Source organism: Erpetoichthys calabaricus, chromosome 18, assembly GCF_900747795.2.
Source record: "Erpetoichthys calabaricus chromosome 18, fErpCal1.3, whole genome shotgun sequence".
Classification (NCBI taxonomy): domain Eukaryota; kingdom Metazoa; phylum Chordata; class Cladistia; order Polypteriformes; family Polypteridae; genus Erpetoichthys; species Erpetoichthys calabaricus.
In genome coordinates, this window is record NC_041411.2 from 79,020,306 (window position 1) to 79,044,009 (window position 23,704).

Genomic DNA, 23,704 nt, shown 5'->3' on the forward strand with positions numbered 1-23,704 from the left:
GCAGAATGCTCCCCGAAAACTCTCTGGTGACCCCAGGTTGCTCTGTTTTCCTGAGCCATTTTACACAGTTTAGAGGCACAGCCTTGTCTCCTTTTCTCCCAAATGCCCCCAGCTTATCGCCATTCCATGATATCCATAATGCGCCCCTTGGCAGTGCCCTTCCTCCTCTACTGGCATGATGCTCTGCACACTGCCCTTTCTGTCCTAAGCTCTGCCCTGTACCACCTTGTCCTTGCAGTAGACCCTTTTTTTATAACCTGAGGACCCTTCACAATATGCATAATAATTTGTACATTTTAGATTTCAATTAAATAGAACGATTTAAGAGGTCTTTTGTTTTTCTTTTTTCCAAAACAGATTGTGTGCCGCAGCTGTTCAAGAAACAAATATCCACTCAAGTACCTCAAGGATCGACTGGCGAAGGTCTGCGATCAGTGCTTCACGGAGCTGAAGAAGAGAGGTAAAGGTGTCTGAAGTTGGAGATACAGAGAGCGCCATCACGTGGGGGTCCAGGGTCCTTCTGTCTGCCTCTCCGTGATTCATTTCTCCTCTTTTGTCTCGACTGCAATGATATTTTGGAGGTGGGGGGGGGGGGGGGGGGGGGGGTGCAGATTTTGATTTTGTTTGAAAGAATTTGAAAAATCAGCTGCAATTCAGACAAGAACCAGAAGAGGGCACACACAGATGTTACTTTAGATAGATAGAAACATACATGAAACTACATGTATAACTGTGATCATCACAGAGAAAGCTTTTTGATTCTCAGGTGCCGACACCACAAAGCCTGTTGACAATCTGAGGCCCCGGTCATCCAGATCTGCAGGTCGCCCCCTCTCAGCCGTTTTTCTCAGCATCCATCCGCAGTTGCTGTGGAAGCCACGAAAAAGCTCCTCACCTCTAGCACAGGTAAGAAAAGAATGGCTGCTGCTTGGGTGATCATCCTTTTTTGGTGTTTCTGTCTTCCGGTCATTCCGTCTAAGTGTCAGATAACATTCTAGTTTGAAAACATAAAGGAATTGTCAAACAGTAGTGGCCCTGATGGCCAGGAAGGAGCAGAAAGAGGTCACGTTGACTCCTAAAACCAAGACTTCAGAAAGCCAATTTCTGAGTAAGGGAGGGTTTAAAGTCCTGGATGTCCATATCATATAAAGGGATTAGATAGATAGATAGATAGATAGATAGATAGATAGATAGATAGATAGATAGATAGATAGATAGATAGATAGATAGATAGATAGATAGATAGATAGATAGATAGATAGATAGATAGATAGATAGATAGATAGATAGATAGATAGATAGATAGACCTTTGGCAGCAATTCCAGCCTCAAGTCTTGTTGAATATGATGCCACAAGCTTGGCACACCTATCCTTGGCCAGTTTCGCCCATTCCTCTTTGCAGCACCTCTCAAGCTCCATCAGGTTGGATGGGAAGCGTCGGTGCACAGCCATTTTAAGATCTCTCCAGAGATGTTCAATCAGATTCAAGTCTGGGCTCTGGCTGGGCCACTCAAGGACATTAACAGAGTTGTCCTGAAGCCACTCCTTTGATATCTTGGCTGTGTGCTTAGGGTCGTTGTCCTGCTGAAAGATGAACCGTCGCCCCAGTGTGAGGTCAAGAGCGCTCTGGAGCAGGTTTTCATCCAGGATGTCTCTGTACATTGCTGCAGTCATCTTTCCCTTTATCCTGACTAGTCTCCCAGTCCCTGCCGCTGAAAAACATCCCCACAGCATGATGCTGCCACCACCATGCTTCATTGTAGGGATGGTATTGGCCTGGTGATGAGTGGTGCCTGGTTTCCTCCAAACGTGACGCCTGGCATTCACACCAAAGAGTTCAATCTTTGTCTCATCAGACCAGAGAATTTTCTTTCTTATGGTCTGTGAGTCCTTCAGGTGCCTTTTGGCAAACTCCAGGCGGGCTGCCATGTGCCTTTTACTAAGAAGTGGTTTCCGTCTGGCCACTCTACCATACAGGCCTGATTGGTGGCTTGCTGCAGAGATGGTTGTCCTTCTGGAAGGTTCTCCTCTCTCCACAGAGGACCTCTGGAGCTCTGACAGAGTGACCATCGGGTTCTTGGTCACCTCCCTGACTAAGGCCCTTCTCCCCTGATTGCTCAGTTTAGATGGCCGGCCAGCTCTAGGAAGAGTCCTGGTGGTTTCAAACTTCTTCCACTTCCGGATGATGGAGGCCACTGTGCTCATTGGGACCTTCAAAGCAACAGAAATCTTTCTGTAACCTTCCCCAGATTTGTGCCTCGAGACAATCCTGTCTCGAAGGTCTACAGACAATTCCTTTGACTTCATGCTTGGTTTGTGCTCTGACATGAACGGTCAACTGTGGGACCTTCTATAGACAGGTGTGTGCCTTTCCAAATCATGTCCTGTCAACTGAATTTACCACAGGTGGACTCCAATGAAGCTGCAGAAACATCTCAAGGATGATCAGGGGAAACAGGATGGACCTGAGCTCAATTCTGAGCTTCATGGCAAAGGCTGTGAATACTTATGTACATGTGATGTCTCAATTTTTTTATTTTTAATAAATTTGCAAAAACCTCAAGTAAACTTTTTTCACGTTGTCATTATGGGGTGTTGTGTGTAGAATTCTGAGGAAAAAAAATGAATTTAATCCATTTTGGAATAAGGCTGTAACATAACAAAATGTGGAAAAAGTGATGCACTGTGAATACTTTCCGGATGCACTGTAGATAGATAGGGCACTTTATAATAGATTTATGAATGGTAAAATACAGTATGCTAAATAGATAGATAGATAATAAAGGCATATTATGATAAATAGATGATCAATCCTAATACTAAGCTTTCTCCTGTAATCCACGTGGATGAAATAAAAACCATCGGACTGCATTCACGTTCTACAGCAAATTGAAGTCTGCTCTGGGATGTCACATTATTTCTGTCAAAGTTGCCATTCTGGGCTGAATTTTCTTAACTGAATTTCAACTCAGTCAACTATTGCATCACACGGAAGAGTCTTTGCTTCGGGGTGAGGTCCTTGTACTTCTCTCTTCTCTCAGTAGCTTTCACGATCATTACATTGACTTTTATTAGAAACATAAATCTTATGTGACAAGCGCTCAGGTCATTTTTCATTGTTCCCTACAAATTAAATTTACTAGCGTTAACACGCCCGGCACATCAAATGCTTTTTCTGGCTTTCAGACAAAACAAAGATGCCCGATATAAAAGATAATCTTTTATGAGAGCGATCTATCCAAATATTAAAAATGAATGACAGTCATACCTGTGTATGACACTCATATTTTATATGTCGTCTCAAATATTTAAACGCTCCTCTTCTTCATTCATACTCTTTCGGTTTTCAAGCTCAGTTATCCCAATCTAAATCCCCCCACACCACCCCGCTGTTTGCCGTCTTAAATATTTGATTTTGCCGCCCTCTGCTGGATATAAGATACAGATACAATTGTTTGACACTTAAAGGGTTTGAGTGTTCGTGTTTGTTGATTTAAGGGGCATGTTATCTGAGGCAATTTATAAATTACTAGTGTGAAATACCCTTACTGAAATACTTCGAAAATTGAAAAAATTGACTGATTTCCTCAGAGTCCTCATTATATTTGGAGAATTCCTGCACTATTTTTAAACAAGTACTGAATGTAGAAAGGACGGCACGGTGGCACAGTGGGTAGCGCTGCTGCCTCGCAGTTGGGAGACCTGGGGACCTGGGTTCGCTTCCCGGGTCCTCCCTGCGTGGAGTTTGCATGTTCTCCCCGTGTCTGCGTGGGTTTCCTCCGGGCGCTCCGGTTTCCTCCCACAGTCCAAAGACATGCAGCTTAGGTGGATTGGCGATTCTGAATTGGCCCTAGTGTGTGTTTGGTGTGTGGGTGTGTTTGTGTGTGTCCTGCGGTGGGTTGGCACCCTGCCCGGGATTGGTTCCTGCCTTGTGCCCTGTGTTGGCTGGGATTGGCTCCAGCAGACCCCCGTGACCCTGTGTTCGGATTCAGCGGGTTGGGAAATGGATGGATGGATGAATGTAGAAAACGTGCGTTTAGGTTTAGGCTTATTTGTCATATATAGGTTAACACAGGGTCAACATACAATGAAATGTGTATGACGAGAAAAACAAGTTACTCAGCCTAGATCCAATAAAGCTAAAAAATAATTAAAAAAAAATTACAAGTTAAAAATAGACTAGCCATATAAAATAAAATGTGTACGTTTTAAAAGAAGTTATAGAGCAATATGAGTTGAATGAGCAGCAAGTACAAATGAGTTATTGCACAGATAATGTTTTATAAGTACAGATGCATATTCCATAAAGTGCAGATGCATGTTCCAGTCAGTATTCAGTGTGTGTGCAGGTACAGTTTGTGTGTGAGTAGTGCAATGTTGATGTCTTTTGGAAAGACAACTGTAATGTGTTTTATTGCTAAAAATGTTGGTGATGCACCATCTGTTGGAATGACAAATCCAATGCATTTTCTTACCACCACTACATGCATTCCAAAATACATTCCAATAGATGGTCCACTGCAAACATGAACTCTGAGGTCTACATTGACTACTTACATTTCAACCCATCTTAGACAAGTAGTACAGCTAGGCCACCTTAAAAAGGATAAGTGTCTGTGTTTCTGTCTGTGTGTCCATCCTGGCTGCTAAGTCTCTGTCATTACATGTGAATTTCCCCTTGAGATTAATAAAGTGTCTATCTATCTATCTATCTATCTATCTATCTATCTATCTATCTATCTATCTATCTATCTATCTATCTATCTATCTATCTATCTATCTATCTATCTATCTATTCCAAGAGATGGAGCATCACAAATATTTTAGTAATAAAATGTATTGCATTTGTCATGGGTGGCATGGTGGCGCAGTGGGTAGCACTGCTGCCTCGTACTAAAGAGACCTGGGTTTGCTTCCTGGGTCCTCCTTGCGTGGAGTTTGCATGTTCTCCCTGTGTCTGCGTAGGTTTCCTCCCATAGTCCAAAGACATGCAGGTTAGATACATTGGTGATCCTAAATTGTCCTTAGTTTGTGCTTAGTGTGTGTGTGTGTGCGCGCGTGCCCTGTGGTGGGCTTGCACCCTTCACGGTGGTTTGTTTCCTTGGCTGGGATTGGCTCCAGCAGACCCCCATGACTCTGTAGTTAGGATATATCGGATTGGATAATGGATAGATGGATGGATGCATTTGTCATTCCAACAAATGGTGGATCCCAAACTTTAACGCTGATTTTTACAAATCCCATAACAAATGGCATATAACAGAGACATATACATTGCATTTGTCCTTCCAACAGATGGCACATCAAAAACATTTGTAGTAATGCACTTGGATGTTGTACAGTGTTAGCCATTATGGATGTAGTGAGAAGTTAAGCAAAAATGACACCTATAGATGTAATGGCCTGAGTTGCCTCGAAAGCTTGCATATTATAATCTTTCTATTTAGTAATAGATAGATAGATAGATAGATAGATAGATAGATAGATAGATAGATAGATAGATAGATAGATAGATAGATAGATAGATACTTTATTAATCCCAATGGGAAATACATTTTATTACTACAAATGTGTGTTAGCTGTCTTCAGTTGAAATGACAAGTGCAATGCCTTTTATTACTGCATGACATTCAAAATACATTTCAATAGATGGTCCACTGCAGATGTTAACGCTGAGGTCTATATTGATTACTTAGACTTCAATCCATCTTAGATGGGTATCATAACTAGTCCACCTTATAAAAGGATACCTATCTGTGTGTCTGTCGTGGTTGCTATGTCTGTGTCATTCCAACAGATGGCTCTTCACAGACATTTTTAGTAATAAAATTCATTGCATTTGTCATTTGAACACAAACTTTAGCACTTCTTTTACAAATCCCATACCAAGTGGCATATAACAGAGATGTAGGCATTGCTTTTGATATTCCAACAAATGGCACATTACAAAAATGTGTAATGATTCATATTATTACCACAAATGTGTGTAATGCGTCATCTGTTGGAACGGCAGATATAATGCATTTTATTACTGCATGTATTACAAAATACATTTCGATAGATAGTGCACTCCAAATGTTAACATCCAGGTCTACATTGATTATTTAAATTTCATCCGGTCTTAGACGGGTAGCACAGATAATTTTAAATAATTTACAAGAGAGAAGTTGTTTGTTTGTTTCTGTTTGGAAGTTTATGCACAAATGTTTACTACGCACAATAACATGAATCAATTACATTACACTGTCAAACCTTGAATGGGCACTCATGTCTTTCTTCTTGCCTGTCTCTTATGGGATGCCACACCTCAATCCCCACCACATGCAGAGTGTGAAAGTGTCATATAATAACATGACCGACTTGACGCTCGTTTCTGTCTCCTTTCAGGTCTCAGCCTTGGCAGAGGGCTCCTCCATGAGTGGCCCTCTTAATCGATGTAAGAAGAGTAAGCGCCACTGGAAGAAGCTGTGGTTTGTCCTCAAAGACAAGGTGCTCTACACTTACATGGCCAGTGAGGTAAGGGTATCTCATGGGGTCCCTTACTGGCATGGGTGTGACTTTTAAGTTATTGGTGGCTAAGAGAAATAAGAAAGGATGAAAAAGGTGTCAGAGAATTAAATCCAGAATTACACGGAGACTTGGCTTAGACCACTGGCATGCCAATCGCTGGCCCTTTCACTACACTGATCCCTTTTATTCAATGTGCTGCCAACATTTTCCATGAAGAATTTGTCCTTGTCTGGATAGGAGAGAATATGCTCCACTTAGCCAATCATTCATCCTTTACTTTTGGTAACCCACAGATGGACGGACCTAAAGTGTGGGAGAAGGGTCTCAGTCTCCCAAGGAATGGGGAGCACCTATGAGCTCATTTTATATAAGGGGTGGACTATGAAGGTACACTAGGCCCTGGCACAGATAGCTATCCACCCACTTATTGACAGGCTCGACAAGAGCGTGGGGGAAAGATTCCTAGGAATCTAGATCCTACCGCTACACCTCACAAGGGACCCCCTTATTTTCAACTGGTGTGGAAACCAATTGGGAAGCTCCCTCTGCTCTTCACTTGCAATTAAACCCCATGAACGAGGACCCATCCCATCAACTGGTTCAGAAACCCATTGAAACCCATACCCGCATCCCGCTCTTCACCTGCAAATAAACCTCACGGGGGATCCCACCTCTTTTCCACTGGTCTTTGAACCCCATTAAGATACCCCACCCTGTGCATCAGCTGCCACTAAACCTCATGAGGGACCCCCATCCCTTCAACTGGTGTGGAACCCCCTACCCTCACCCACTGTTCACCCAGTATTGGCTCTTCACACTGTATTTTAAACCCATTTATTCCAGTTTCTGGGCTGCCAGGGCCTGGAGGTCATCTCATCCCCATTAGACAATAGCCTGAAACCATTCCTGGGTGGGCTACCTGGGGACAATTGTGGTGGTCCAGGTAGGTGGAGTTAACTCCATTGGGCACCAATAGAGTCTAGCTGCAGTCCTCCAGAGCTCCGCCTGTTTACACTATGGTTAAGATTAGGTTTGTGGGAGGGTTATCTGATTCAAATAATGCCAAGTACTGTCACGAAAGTTAGCTCCACCTACTTGGAGCTCCAGGGTAGAGGCTCCAAACTGCAGAAATACCAGACTCCTTATGACAGAGAAATGTGCCTTGCATTCATCATTCCAACAGATGGTGCATCTCAGACATTAACACTGCTTTTATGAATCCCATGTCAAATGGTCTTTAAAAGAGACATATACATTGCATTATTCATTCTAACAGGTGGTGCATTACAGACATTAACACTGCTTTTATGAATCCCATACCAAATAGGATTTCACAGAAACATATCATTGCATTTTTCATTCCAACAGATGGCACATCACTGATATTAAAACTGCTGTTACAAATCTTATACCAAATGGTTTTTAACAGAGACATATGCATCGCATTTTTAATTCCAACAGATGGCGCATAACAGACATTAACACTGCTTTTACAAATCCCAAACCAAACAGGATTTAATAGAAGCATATGCATTGCATTTTTCATTCAAACAGATGGCACATCACTGATATTAAAACTGCTGTTACAAATCTTATACCAAATGGTTTTTAACAGAGACATATGCATCGCATTTTTAATTCCAACAGATGGCGCATAACAGACATTAACACTGCTTTTACAAATCCCATACCAAATAGGATTTAACAGAAGCATATCATTGCATTTTTCATTCCAACAGATGGCACATCACTGATATTAAAACTGCTGTTACAAATCTTATACCAAATGGTTTTTAACAGAGACATATGCATCGCATCTGTAATTCCAACAGATGGCGCATAACAGTCATTAACTCTGCTTTTACAAATCCCATACCAAATAGGATTTAACAGAAGCATATGCATTGCATTTTTCATTCCAACAGATGGTACATCACTGACATTAGCACTGCTTTTATAAAACCCATACCAAATGGCATTTAACATATTAGATATATGCATTGCACAGTGCAGTACAAAATGTTAATGCTGAGGTCTACATTGATTACTCTGATTTCAACCCGTCTTAGCCAGATAGCACAGCTCGATGGATTAAATAACCAGAACACCTGGAAAAGCAGAAAGAAAACTCTTGTTAAAAAGTAAAAAAGAAAGTATTCAGTACTTTGTAGAAGCCCCTTTGGCAGCAGTTCCAGCTTTCAGTATTCTTGGGTGAGTCTCTACAAGCGTCACATCCCTGGATTTGAGTGGTTGATCCCATTCTTCCTGGCAGACCCTCTCCAGCTTCATTAGATTGGATGGGAAGTGTCAATAAACTGCCATTTTCAGGTCTCCCCAGACAAGTTCAATGGGGTTGAAGTCTGGTCTTTGGCAGGGCCACTCAAGGACACTCAGGTTTGTCCCAAAGCCACTCCAGCGTTGTCTTATCTGTATGCGTCGGCTCATTGTTGAGCTGAAAGGTAAACTGTTGCCCCACTCCACTGCAGATTTTCTTCAAGGACCACCTGTTTTGCCTAAATGACAAATCCTGCCTGACTCCAGTGAAGAGACCAGCCTTGTCTTGGATGCCAGCCCTTCACAGGACACACTTGCTGAAGTAGCCACCCTGGGCCAGTTGAAAGTTGAAGGTTAGCCAAACCTACAAATCTTTGAGATGTGGGAGGAAAGCAAATGTCCAGGAGAAAGACACACACAGACATGAGGGGAGAGCATGTGAGTCCCACTCAGGAAGTGACCAGGCCAGCTTTTGAACCTGGGTCACTCTGGTCAAGAAGTAATAGTATTAACCCCTGAAGGGACAAACAAAACAAAGCATGAGGCACAGGCGTGTATGGCCGAGATTTGATAACCCCCTGTGAATCGAGATGAAGGACAAATAAATGGTAGCACCTGCAGAAAGGTAAAGGATTAAGGAGCCACGCAGATACGTAGACAAAAAAGAATGAGGTACACGTCTCTGCATGAGCGAAAGGTACGTGGTGAGAAATGCACTTGCTAGGTTTGCTCCATGCCGGGCCGTCATGTTGTGTTCTCTCTGCTCCACAGGACAAGGTTGCTACTGAAAGTCTGCCTCTGCTGGGCTTCACGGTGAAGCTGTTTCAAAAAGAAGAAAGTCCAGAGCCGGCCTTGGTCTTCCAGCTTTACCACAAGAAAACGCTGTACTACACCTTCAGAGCTGAGGACACCTTCACAGCACGGAGGTAATGTCGGCTCGACAGACCGGCCCTTTGTCAGTTTACGGTGTCATCACTGTCACGTGTACAGAGAATGGAGAAGGTGATCAGAATGTGACATGGCGGCTTGATTAGTGAGCACAACAGCCTGACATCACAGCTTCTCTCTGTGGTTTTCACTGAGTCAGTAGGTTACAGTTCAGTGCCTTTAGACCGCTGTATGTGGTACAGCGCCGGTCATGGTGAACATCAGCCTAATAACATACAGAATGACATCTACAGTACTGTACTTGGAGGCTGGGGGCAAGAAAAGTGAGCCAACGACAATACGCCTCCATAATGCATCCGTGGTGCTGGGGCTGCTCTTGTTATCTTTAGATAAGTCGCAAGTTTTCTTTCTTTTTAGATAGATAGATAGATAGTAGTCCTTCTTGTGTGGATTTGCTTATCATAATATTGATGTTCATATTCATTTACTTATTTAATGAGCTTCTGTAAAAAGACACATTTCCTTTTTGAGATAAATAAAGTTCGTTTTATCTATCTATCTATCTATCTATCTATCTATCTATCTATCTATCTATCTATCTATCTATCTATCTATCATATAGTGCCTTTCATATCTATCTATATCTATCTATCTATCTATCTATCTATCTATCTATCTATCTATCTATCTATCTATCTATCTATCTATCTATCTATTTAATCCTGCCAACTACGCTAAAATATCTATCTATCTATCTATCTATCTATCTATCTATCTATCTATCTATCTATCTATCTATCTATCTATCTATCTATCTAATCCTGCCAACTACGCTAAAATATCTATCTATATCTATCTATCTATCTATCTATCTATCTATCTATCTATCTATCTATCTATCTATCTATCTATCTATCTATCTATCTATCTATCATATAGTACCTTTCATATCTATCTATCTATCTATCTATCTATCTATCTATCTATCTATCTATCTATCTATCTATCTATCTATCTATCTATCATATAGTGCCTTTCATATCTATCTATCTATCTATCTATCTATCTATCTATCTATCTATCTATCTATCTATCTATCTATCTATCTATCTATCTATCTATCTATCATATAGTGCCTTTCATATCTATCTATCTATCTATCTATCTATCTATCTATCTATCTATCTATCTAATCCTGCCAACTACGCTAAAATATCTATCTATCTATCTATCTATCTATCTATCTATCTATCTATCTATCTATCTATCTATCTATCTATCTATCTATCTATCTAATCCTGCCAACTACGCTAAAATATCTATCTATCTATCTATCTATCTATCTATCTATCTATCTATCTATCTATCTATCTATCTATCTATCATATAGTGCCTTTCATATCTATCTATCTATCTATCTATCTATCTATCTATCTATCTATCTATCTATCTATCTATCTATCATATAGTGCCTTTCATATCTATCTATCTATCTATCTATCTATCTATCTATCTATCTATCTATCTATCTATCTATCTGTCTGTCTGTCTGTCTGTCTGTCTGTCTGTCTGTCTGTTTATCCACCTTCCTAATTTCCATCCATCCTTTTGTCTGTCCATCCATCTGTCTTACTGCTTGCCTGCAAGTCTATCTCTGTCCATCTATCTGCCTGCCTGGTCATCTGTCTGTCCATCTGTCCGTCCATCACTCTCTACATGCCTGTCTGTCTGTCTGTTCATCTGTCCATCTGCCTGCCTACTTTCCATATGTCTGTCTCTCTGCCAGCCCACTCATGCACCCTTCTGCCCGTTCATCGTTCTGTCTGTCTTTCTCTCTGCTTGCTTGTCTGTCTGTCTCTGTCCAATTATCTGCCTACCTAATTTCTGTACGTCTGTCTGTCTGCCTGCCTGCCCGCCTGCCCATCCATTTGTCTCTCTCTCCCTGCTTGCCTGCCTGTCTGTCTCTGTCTATCTATCTGTCTGGTTAATTTCCTTCCATCCATCTGTCTGCCCACCCTGCCTGGCCATCTGTCTGTCCATATGTCTCTCTGCTTGCCTCCCTGTCTGTCTGACTCTCCATCTATCCATCCGTCATTCTGTGTCTGCCCCCTTGTGGTAACAACATATTGTATAGGACATGCTACTCACCACCGACTAAGTGTGCGGGATTATAACGAAGTTGGCCCACGGACATTGGAAATGTTTCATGTGGACACAGAGGCAGACTGACAGACAGACTTGACGACAACTGTAGGCGCTTTTCGCATTATACTGTACGCAAACTCACTTTAAAAACTATAACACGGTGGACGGAGTCCAGTGGGAATTCTCACCTTAGCTGATTAGCTTAATTGCAGTACGAGTTGCCTTTCGGTCCATGGATAAGGAGTTGCTGGTTCCATGTGTCTCTTGTGTTAGTAATTTCTGTCATTTCTCATTCCACAGATGGATAGACGCCATGGAGGAAGCAACAGTATTATAGCAGTGGCTTATCTCTGCCAGTCATTCTTCTCACGGACCCTCCTGGTGGAGTTGACAAGTCCCACTCAGCAGTCTGCAACGATGCATTTGCTCAACGTGGAATGAAAAGACACAAAAGACGTTTTGAATTTCAACCACTGCTGATGCACACCAAAAGCTGTTAAGAAGAGAAGAGACAGCTTTGTAGTGTGAAGAACGTGCCCCCTTCTTTTTCCACCTCCATCCACAGTCAGACTTCAGACAGAAGCCAGGATGGAGGTGTGTCTGCACTTTATTCCCAGAACCAACTGAAATTTTCATCAGAACTTCCTTCAAGACCCCTGCCTGGCCAATGACCCCATAATCTACAGTAACTTGGACAAGTTTTGTACATTGGAGCAATTCTAGGGCTGGGCATGTGCGCCAAGCATTATGGAAAATGATGAGACACGGTCCACTTGGCACACTTGTGGTGGCCTGGCACAGCAAGAATTTTACAACTCATACATTCAAGTCGTACTTTGCCCACATTTTACAATTCTGATTAAATTATGAGAGGATGACTCGATGTCACCCGTTCAGCTCTCTGGTTCCTCACTTGGTCAGGAGCATCTCCACCAGGTTCTCCTCAGGACATGACCTACGTGCGAATGTCGCAGAATTAGGGCTTTTGTGACGTTTGGGAGACATTATGGAAGAAGAGCGTTATGAATAGGATGCCATGGCAACCACAAACACAGCAGCATCCGGTCATCTGATGCCCAACTTTTTCAGTTTATTTGTTTCCTTTATTGCTCTGATAATGTGGCAGCACTGTCCTCCTGTTTGTGAAATGAATAATCCTTTAAGGCTCGACTTTTTGGAGTACAAGTCTATTTTTAGCTCTATTCAAAAGAAATGTCTATAATAGGAAAATGCTGCCATTCTTTCAGGATGCTTGGTAAATTTTAACAAACAAAAAAAAAAGCAACAATAAAAGGTGGATCAGCTTTTTGTGCCTTTGCTGTGCGTCTTACACTTACTGTGAGCATGGGGCAGGGGGCTTTGTGTGGTGTGAAAGGCGCTATACCATATGAAGACTGACTGATTGATTGATTGATTGAGTGGATGAAATCCTTCCACTTGGAAAGTCAACGGGGTATTGAAAAGTTCAAATACAACAGAATGAGGGATTATTCAGACCCCTTCACTTTCCTGCACTTTATTGTGTTGTACTGTGGATAAACTGCCCATTTTTACCCAATCAATTTATACTCGATAACCCCTAATGACCAGGTGAAAACGTGTTGTCAGGAAGTCTTTATTACAAATCAAAAAGTGAAGTCACTCATTCCTAGAAGTTTTCAGAATTTTGCAGAAGCTCCTTTAGCTCTGGGGCTAAGAATCTGCGCCAGCAATCGGAAGGCCCGTAAATGCCAGAAGTGATTCCACTCCGTTGGACCCTTGAGCGAGGCCTTTAACCCGCACTAGCTCCATCCTGGGTATGATGTTAACCTGACGTTCAGCCAACTTGCAGGGAAAGCTCAGGGGTCGGTGGCAGGATTGGCACACCAGCCACTGTACAAAAACCTCAACCTGTGCCATTCCGTTCAAACTTGCAGGGTGCTGAGGTGTCACCCGCTGCACGGCTGCACTTAGGTCCTAATTTGGGATCCTGAGATGATTCATCATGTGGTGGGTGCAGCAACGGGCAGTATCAGTGCATGATTCCCAACCTTCTCCTCCTTTAGCAAAAATTCCAGCTTTGAGTCTCTACAATCTTTGCACACCTGGATTTGGGCAGCTTTACCTCATTCTTCCTGGCAGATCACCTCAAATTCTGTTAGTCTGAAATGGTCTGTCCACACACGTGTTGTATTATAACACAGATGCAGGGTCAAGGCATGCCTGCTAACAAATAAATGATAATAAAATAATTCTTTGCATTTATATAGTGCTTTTCTCACTACTCAAAGCGCTCAGCAATTATAGGTTAAGGGCCATGCTCAAGGGCCCAATAGAGCAGAGTCCCTATTGGCATTTACAGGATTCGAACTGGCAACCTTCCGATTCCCAGTGCAGATCCCTAGCCTCAGAGCCACCAGATAGATAGATAGATAGATAGATAGATAGATAGATAGATAGATAGATAGATAGATAGATAGATAGATAGATAGATAGATAGATAGATAGATAGATAGATAGATAGATAGATAGATAGATAGATAGATAGATATTAATTTTTAGTATAGTAGAGTTTGGGTTAAGGTTAGGCTTAGGGTTATAGATAGATAGACAGATATTTTAGCGTAGTTGGCAGGATTAAATAGATAGATAGATATTAATTTTTAGTATAGTACAGTTTGGGTTAAGGTTAGGCATAGGGTTATAGATAGATAGATAGATAGATAGATAGATAGATAGATAGATAGATAGATAGATAGATAGATAGATAGATAGATAGATAGATATTAATTTTTAGTATAGTAGAGTTTGGGTTAAGGTTAGGCTTAGGGTTATAGATAGATAGACAGATATTTTAGCGTAGTTGGCAGGATTAGATAGATAGATAGATATTAATTTTTAGTATCTATCTATCTATCTATCTATCTATCTATCTATCTATCTATCTATCTATCTATCTATCTATCTATCTATAGTAGAGTTTGGGTTAAGGTTAGGCTTAGGGTTATAGATAGATAGATAGATAGATAGATAGATAGATAGATAGATAGATAGATAGATATTTTAGCGTAGTTGGCAGGATTAGGTAGATAGATAGATATTAATTTTTAGTGTAGTAGATTTTGGGTTAAGGTTAGGCTTAGGGTTATTGATAGATAGATTGATAGATAGATAGAGCAGCCCCAGCACCACAGAGGCATTATGGAGGCGTTTTGTTGTTGGTATAAAGTTGTGCTTCTTCACACACTTCTGCTGAATAATCTTTTAGCTGAAAGTCCTCAGTAATGTTGCAGAAGTTCCAGAGTTTCTAAAAAGCCCCCCAGATAAAAGATTGATGGGTAGATTGGCAGTTTATCATTCAGGAGGCATGGTGGCACAGTGGTCAGCTCTGATGGTTTACATTTACAGACTGGTCATTATCTGTGTGGAGTTTGCACATTCTTCCAGGGCCGAGTGAGCTTGGTCCAGCTTTTCAATGGCTAGGTGGTCCATCTCTACAATCACACAAACAAAACAAAAAGAAATGTGAAATGCAGTTTTCATGAATTCAGGTAAGCTTTTCTACACTTATGCCTGCAGTTGCAATCCAGATTCCAAACTGACTCCTTTACTGCTACAGTAAAAATAGACTTGTTAAAAAAAAAAAAAAGAATGGAAAGGTGTGGAGGAATGTGAAAGAGCGAGACGGCAGACACATTTGCTATTCTTGCGCATGTGTGACTAAGTGACTGCGAGGACATTTTGGGGAGCTCTGCTGTACTTCAGTGAACCTGCCAAGCAGACCCGCTTCATGCCTGAATTGGCGAAGGAAAAATCTGAAGTTTCTATGAGCAGTTTTTAGATGTGGATTGAAAGAGTTCAACAAGAGCGGGTCACATCAGTATATAGAGATAAATTAGATGTTAGTTTGGAATACACCTCCTGCTGACAATATCTGTTGACGTTTAGCCTCAGTGTATTGCCACACAGGTTAGTCTCCATGTGTCAGCCTGGTCTCCTCTCTTCAAACAACTCCACTATTGCTTCTCATATTCTGAGATTCCTTTGGGTGCCTTTATGCAAACTCCAAGTGGGCTTACATGTGTCATCTGGCCACTCAGTCATAAAGCTCAGATCAGTGGAGTGTTACAGCATTGGGTGTCCTTTCTGGTTTCTCCCCTCTGCACACAGATTCTCTGGAGCTCAGCCAGATTGACAATGGGGATTTTTTTGGGTCAGCTCTCTTACCAAGACCCTTCTGCCACAAGTCATTAGTTAGGCTGGGTGTCCAGGTCTAGGTTAACACATGGTTGTTTCTTAACTTCTTACATTTAAGAATTAGGGATCCTGCTGTGCTCTTGGGAGCTTTCAATGCTGCGGAAATGAGTTTCTGTCGTCATCCCCAGATCTGTGCCTCGACACAATCCTGCCTCTAAGTGCTGCGTTCAGTTCCTTCAAAACCCCTGGCTTGGTTTGTACTCAGCTGTGAGACCTTCTCTAGACGACTGTGTGTCTTTCCAAATTAGTCCAATCAAATGAATTGACCACAGGGGGACTCTGAACAAGGTGAGGAAACATCTCAATGGTGAACAATTGAACTGGATGGACCTTAGCCAAAGACAAGGGTCTCAAAACTTGCTATTGCAGTTTTCAATATTTCAATACTTTTGTACTGAATTGCATTAAATAGTTATCAGTATTTTGATATCTTTGACAACTCTAGTCTGTTGTTGTATCCCTGAAATTTCCTTCAGGATTATCTATCTATCTGTCTGTATGTCTGTCTGCCTGCCTTTCTCTGTCTGTCCATCTATCCATCTATCTGTCTGCCTGATTTCCATACATCTGTCTCTATGTCTGTTATCTGTTTATCCACCTGCCTAATTTCCATCCATCTTTTTGGCCATCCATCCGTCTATCTTTCTGGTTGCCTGCACGTCTGCCTCTGTCCATCTATCTGCCCGCCTGGCCATCTGTCTGTCCATCTGCCTGCCTAATTTCCCTGTCTGTGTGTTTGTCTCTCTACCTGTCTGCCAGCCCACCCATTCATCCATCTGCCCATTCATCTTTTTGTCTGTCCACCTGTCTGTCTTTCTCTCTGCTTGCTTGTCTATCTATCTATCTATCTATCTATCTATCTATCTATCTATCTATCTTACCAACTACACTAAAATTATCTATCTTATCCTGTCGACTACACTAAAATTATCTATCATCTGTCTGTCTGTCTGTCCATCTCTCTGTCTGCATGCAGACTCGTCCATCCATCCTTCCATCCATCCATCCATCCATCTGTCTCTCTGTCTGCTTGCCTGCCTTTCTCTGTTTGTCCATCTATCCATCTATCTGTCTGCCTAATTTCCATACATCTGTCTGTCTGTGTGCCTGCCTGCCTGTCTCTATGTCTGTTATCTATTTATCCACCTGCCTAATTTCTATCTATCTATCTATCTATCTATCTATCTATCTATCTATCTATCTATCTATCTATCTGCCTGCCTGGCCATCTGTCTGTCCATCTGTCACTCTCTGCATGCCTGTCTGTCTGTTCATCTGTCCATCTGCCTGCCTAATTTCCATATATCTGTGTGTCTGTCTCTCTACCTGTCTGCCAGCCCACCCGTTCATCCATCTGCCCATTCATCTTTTTGTCTGTCCACCTGTCTATCTATGTTAAAACAAAATGTCTAACTGTATGTTCCCTATACAATTCTACATCCTTTGACCGTGTCTGAACCAAAGTTTGCATTGTTGCGTTCTAGGATGATACGGATAACATGGACTCCTTTGGAGCTGAAAATTTCAATCCTGGGAGACCCGGTGTTTTGTTTTTGCGCACCAGTGCCACCTGCTGGCTCAGAACAAATTAAACATCAGAACAGACTGTAGCCAGACTAGCAGACAAAATGATCAGAGCTTAACATTCCTTATCCGGGTAACACCTAAGTGCTGCTTCTATCTACTGTAATATCAAAAGGAGTATCATGCACTTTTGTGGGTGGTGTTGGGTGAAGCGCGATCGAGAGTGGAAGTGCAGCTCAACACAGAGGAGGATCAAAGGGTTGTTTAACTTGTGCTATGCTGACTTTTCTTTATAATTTTGGTGCTACAAATTGTCCACCTTGAACTAAGAGAGCTGCAGTGGGCTGGCGCCCTGCCCAGGGATGGTTTCCTGCCTTGCACCCTGTGTTGGCTGGGATTGGCTCCAGCAGACCCCCGTGACCCTGTAGTTAGGATATAGCTTGTTGGATAATGGATGGATGGATGGAACTAAGAGGATGAGTCAGACATGACAGCATTGACCGTTAAAACCCAAGCAAGGAGTTACTGCAATTCTGGAATCCAATCAGACCCACAAAGAAGAAATTCTCGACTCATGTGGGCAGAGATGTTGATAGAGAGGCAGTGTGGATGATGGATGGGACAGCTAGCAATGACAACAGGGTCACTGTTTAAAAACATATAAACGTTTGCTTTGTTTTGTCAACCCATTCCACAAATATACGTCAGCTAGGGTTAGGGTTAAAACTCCTGTACAGTGTTTGTCATTTTAGGGTATTGAGTGTTGCCTAATGTGGTGAAAATCTGAACTTAAGTGAGTTTAGCACAAGGATGCAACATAACAAAATGTGCAGAAAGTGAAGAGGTCTGAATACCTTCTGCAGGCAAAGTATCTGAGTCCAGTGAGACCCAAATATCACTAGATAGGTCTTTACGGGAACCGTCGACAATGATGTTCAATCAGTGTGAGAAAACTTGCTTTATTGGGCACCATTGTGTCCTCTGGTCAACAGTATTTCCTGGACTGTCGTCTTATAATTATTCAGCTCCGTATACTGTATGTCTGCCCATAGACCCAATACGCCAATGCATCACCATGTTTTTCGGACAGCCTTGGATGCCCGAGAGGATCTGGAAACCTTCGCAGGTTTATTTTTTTTTCCGTGCGCCACATCACTCCTACAGGTAGCCCCTGCGATCCAGCGCAGTCCCTTCATGGAGCATTAAAAAGCCCGAAATGAAAGGCAGCAGAAGACGACAAGCCGGGCGCCGTTAAGCGCGCTGTGTGTCCAATCAGCGGCCGCCGCCCTGAGCAGACGAGTGACGTCACGCGCTGTCTGGCTCTCGCTACGCGTTTTGTGAGGAAAGAGAAGAGCGCTGGAGGAGGAAGAAGAAAAAACTGGCGGACAGGGGTCACGAACTATGACCTTTCACAGAAGAAAAACAATAACAAATATTTTTTTTAACACCTGAGAGCGATAAATCGTCGAATTTTCCTGAGAGGTAAGCTAGTTGCCTTTTTCATTCTTGATTTAAATGCATATTCCGACACGTCGGGCCGAAATGCGCTTAATGCGAGTTTGGATGGCGAGTCTGCGGAGTCGCTCGCGCTACCTCTGGCCGCGTAGTTTAAAAGGGCGTACATTTTATGTAATCATTAACCGATTATTTGTCTGCATTATGAGGGTCCTTTGAATACCGCTGTGTGTAGCGGTGGGCTGTAGAGTGCTACCGGCGCTTTCCGAGGGCCTGGATGGAAAAGTAGAAACTGCCGCAGTTCATCGCGCAGCTGAACCCGACCCTTTTACCTTTGCCTTCCCGGGGACAGGGGCCTGGTTGGACGGGGTTGCCTGCATAAACAGCCGGGCGGGATCATAGAAGACGAATTCGTTTTATTGTGTTTAATGACAAAACAAAAGAAAACGACGACTGCACCCGTTTCAGACGGCTTTTTGTGCTGCACGATAAAACTGGATGGCGTTTCCGATGGCTGCAGTGGGTTTCTTGGCGTTACGCCAGATTCTCCATCTTGGTCGTTTTTTTTTTTTTTTTGGCTTGTGTATTTTTTTTTAACTCTCTAAAAGAGACAGCGACTGAAAAGAATTTTTAAAAAGACATGCAGAGAAACCAATCGGGAAGCGAGTCAGGCAGCTCGACTCTACCCCAATGCAGGTGTGATGACGGGGAGGCCCGAGTGGCGGCGGAAAAATCCGAAGTTTAGACGAGTAGTTTTTAGACGTGGATCGAAACAGCCGCTTAGATATATAGACATAGACATTTCCTAATATTAGATTGGAGTGCACGTCTTGCTGGAGAAAATATAGTATGTGAAAATGAATTCGACTTCTAGCTTGGAAAGCCCAAATCAGAGCGCCTAATTTATTTTGAAAGTCAGTTATGTGTATTCTTTATATAGCGCCTGTTATATAGACTGCCAGACTTACTTTGAAATTACACGTCACTGAATTATTATTACTTATTTTTTGGTTGACACCTTTAACCAAGGCGACTTGTAACATCTTGTGATACAATTGGTTGCATTTCTTTTGATTTTCCAATTGGAGCAAGAGGCAGGTGAAGCGACATGCTCAGGGTCACACAGTGTCAGTAGCAGAATTTCAAATTGTGACCTCACAGTTTGAGGTCCAATTCTTTAACCACTACACCACAATGCCTTTCGAATGATATATTAATACGAGTAATGTTCAATATGTTATCCACCTATAACAGGTAAATATGGCTAGTATACAATATATGACACTGTTATATATAGTAGTAGTTAAAATATGTTGCACAAAACACATGGCAGTGAAATCATTGCTCCCCCTCCTGCATTCAGTATTGTTTGCACCTTTGCTTGTACTGGTGATTGCTGATCCACTGATATTAGCTTCTCTAACAAAGATTTGAGCGAAGGATCCAGTTATTTATCTGCTCCACAAGGCTTGTTCTCACCTGGACAAAGCTTGCAGAACTGTGAGGATTATGATTTTGTTTTTTAATTTCTCCAGTGCCTTCAGTATCAATCAGCCATCCCTGTTAAAGGGGTAACCTCAGAAATTTGCAGGTTTGATGAGCCTTTAGAGGCCTTGATAATGGACTATCTGTCTGGCACACCAGAGTTTGTGAGGTTCAAGGCGCCTGTAGATAGATAGATAGATAGATACTTTATTAATCCCAATGGGATTAATGAGCACCACAAGGAACAGGCCTGTCTCCTTCTCTCTTCACTCTGATCACCTCTGGCTATGAGTATAACACTTGGTCATGGCACTTTCAGAAATTCTCAGATGAGTCTGCACTTTTGTTTGTAATCGATAAGGGGGGGTGAGACAGAGTAGGAGGCAGGTCGAGAACTTTGATTATTGGTGCAGAAAGAATTGATATAGATTTTTGCCGCAATGAATGTTAGCCGGATTGGGCAGATTCAGTAATAGATGTATGGTAATGCATCCATTAATTTCTCCTCGTTTTGCCATTTTTTTCCCAATGTTTGAAATGGGGAGGCAGGACCTCTGTGTTTTTCCCAGTTTATTCTGGGGTACGTCAGGGTTCTGTTTTTGCTCTGACTCTGTTCAATGCTTGTATGGACTGGGTGTTGGGCAAGGTCATGGGGTGTAGCGGCTGTGGGGCATCTATTGGTGAAGAAAGATTCACGGATCTTGACTTTGCTGATGATGCTGTGATCTTCGCGGAGTCAATGGAGGCACTGATCAGAAGTCTCAAGAGTCGGAGTGTCTGGGCTTGCAAGTGTCCTGGATAAAAAACAAGATCCAGGCCTTTAATGACCTTGTGGGCGCGGCCATCAGCAGTGTGTCAGTCTGCGGAGAGAGTGTCGACCTCGTCGAGAGGTTTACTGACCTCGGCAGTGACATTCATGTCTCTGGTGATTCTTCCCATGAAGTCAGTAGACGGATTGGGTGAACATGTGGGTCATGAGGTCTCTGTAAAAGGGTGTGTGGTGCTCCCGTTATCTATGCAAAAGGATGAAGGTCCATGTCTTTAGAGTCCTGGTGCTTCCTGTCTTGCTATATGGTTGTGAGACATGGACGCTCTCCAGTGACCTGAGACGAAGACTGGACTCCTTTGGTACAGTGTCTCTCTGGAAAATCCTTGGGTACCGTTGGTTTGACTTTGTGTTGCTCACGGAGTCCCGAATGAGGCATATGACCTGCATTATGAGGGAGCGTCAGTTACGGCACTACGGACATGTGGTGCGTTTCCCCGAGGGTGATCCAGCTCGTATGATCCTCATTGTTGGGGACCTGAGTGGCTGGACCAGGCCCATGTAACACCGCGGCAGATAGAGGGTCATTTCCGGAGGGTAGGACTGGACCGCGTGTCTGCCTGGGGGGTTGCAAACCGGGATCCTGAGCTGTTTCGTCATGTAGTGGGTGCGGCAACGCACTGTACCAGTGCATGCTCCCCAACTTGACTTGATTTGTTTATAATGCTATTCAGGGTTCAGCTGCAGAATGCACTGTGGCGATGCTACATGAAAGGGGTATTATCATCCTTCCAACTTTATTGCAAGGAATACCTTACTTATATAAAGTATAGGCATATTTACACAAAAAATTACTTTAGCTACATTCATTCATATTCCATCTACTCATACATCTACTATTCAGAAACCATCGTTTCAATACAGTAGATATAAAAATTCTACACACCCCACTTTCCTCACTAAACAATTTCTGATTTGTTTTCACCTTCTTTGGTGGAATAAGATCTGACAGGATTTATCTTGGTTACATTTTTTTATTACACAAAATCTGTGATTTTAGCAGGGGTGTGTAGACTTTTCATATCCACTGTAAGAGGCTAGAGGTTATCTTAACAGATTTATGCAGAAGCCACCAGCCTCTCTTACGCCGTGCGTCTATATAGTCATCAATTAACCTAAACTACACCTGTTCGGGAAGTGTGGGGAAACTGAAAAAAACGCACACCGACACAGAACAAATGTGCAAATATCACACAGTCTGTGTTAAATCTGGGATTTAATCTTGGGACTGGAGAGGTGTGAGGTAACTAGGCTAAGCACTGAGCCACCTAGCATTTTCCTCAAAAAATAAGTTGTACACCGAAAAGTAAAAAAAGAAACCAGTGTATTGATTGATATCTCTAAAGTGGCTCAGTATGAGTATCTGTAGACAATTTTCTATTCATTGTGAATTTTTTTTCTCCCCTTTATAAGGTTTAAATAGGTCAACAGTTTGAAATTATGCCATACTGATAATTATCCATTGTTTTTATACTTGTTCCATGTTTCCATGCTGGTAATGCCTGAACTTAAAGTTTGCACTTGCTAAGAGTATTGTGTGTTAATTGCACGTGAAAATAACTATTTCACTCCATTAATAAACTCAACTTGATGATGCGGTGCCTCATCTAGAAATTTGTTTTTGTTTTGCACCCAGTGCTACTGGGACAGGTTTTGGCTCCATGTAACCCTGTAATGGAAAAAGCATACTCGGATAACAAACTACGTCTTGATAGACTGTGCACCTCCCCAGTGGCTAAAGCGATGTTCTGTAAACTCCATGTTCATGGCCTCCATCCTCACAATTAACTGCTTGTGTGATCCTGAGCAAGTCCGTGTGTCAGCATCACAACATTATGGAACAGCTGATGCTGTATGTCTAAAGTAGCTAGGTAGGGCTTTTGCTATTTAGGAAGATGTTCTATACAATACGTTCTGTTCAGTCTGTTAATTAAATTGGACATCCTCCCAGGGGCCCGGGTTCTCGTTATAGTTGGGTTTGGATCGTAGTGTGAATGTGAATTTCCCTTTGGGGATTAATAAAGTATCTATCTATCTATCTATCTATCTATCTATCTATCTATCTATCTATCTATCTATCTATCTATCTATCTATCTATCTATCTGACTACACTAAAATTAATATCTATCTATCTATCTATCTATCTATCTATCTATCTATCTGACTACACTAAAATTAAAATCTATCTATCTATCTATCTATCTATCTATCTATCTATCTATCTGACTACACTAAAATTAATATCTATCTATCTATCTATCTATCTATCTATCTATCTATCTATCTATCTATCTATCTATCTATCTATCTATCTATCTATCTATCTATCTGACTACACTAAAATTAAAATCTATCTATC

General features: G+C 42.1%; 2 protein-coding genes across 3 annotated transcripts in view; both read left to right on the forward strand.

The window, feature by feature from the left end:
- The window catches only part of LOC127526206 (FYVE, RhoGEF and PH domain-containing protein 5-like), a 189,316-nt gene extending 176,194 nt beyond the window's left edge, over positions 1 to 13,122 (forward strand). For both annotated transcript variants that reach the window (XM_051920996.1, XM_051920998.1), the window contains 5 exons: positions 358 to 460; positions 767 to 906; positions 6,389 to 6,517; positions 9,557 to 9,711; positions 12,119 to 13,122. In XM_051920996.1, coding sequence (XP_051776956.1) covers positions 358 to 460; positions 767 to 906; positions 6,389 to 6,517; positions 9,557 to 9,711; positions 12,119 to 12,155 — 564 coding nt within the window. In that variant the 3' untranslated portion in view covers positions 12,156 to 13,122. The remainder of the gene's footprint in view (positions 1 to 357; positions 461 to 766; positions 907 to 6,388; positions 6,518 to 9,556; positions 9,712 to 12,118) is intronic.
- A 5,757-nt stretch (positions 13,123 to 18,879) lies between these two features.
- nr2c2 (nuclear receptor subfamily 2, group C, member 2) overlaps positions 18,880 to 23,704 on the forward strand; it is a 46,340-nt gene continuing 41,515 nt past the window's right edge. Inside the window, 1 exon segment of the mRNA XM_051921034.1 lies at positions 18,880 to 19,060. The gene's annotated coding sequence lies outside the window, so the exon portion shown is untranslated.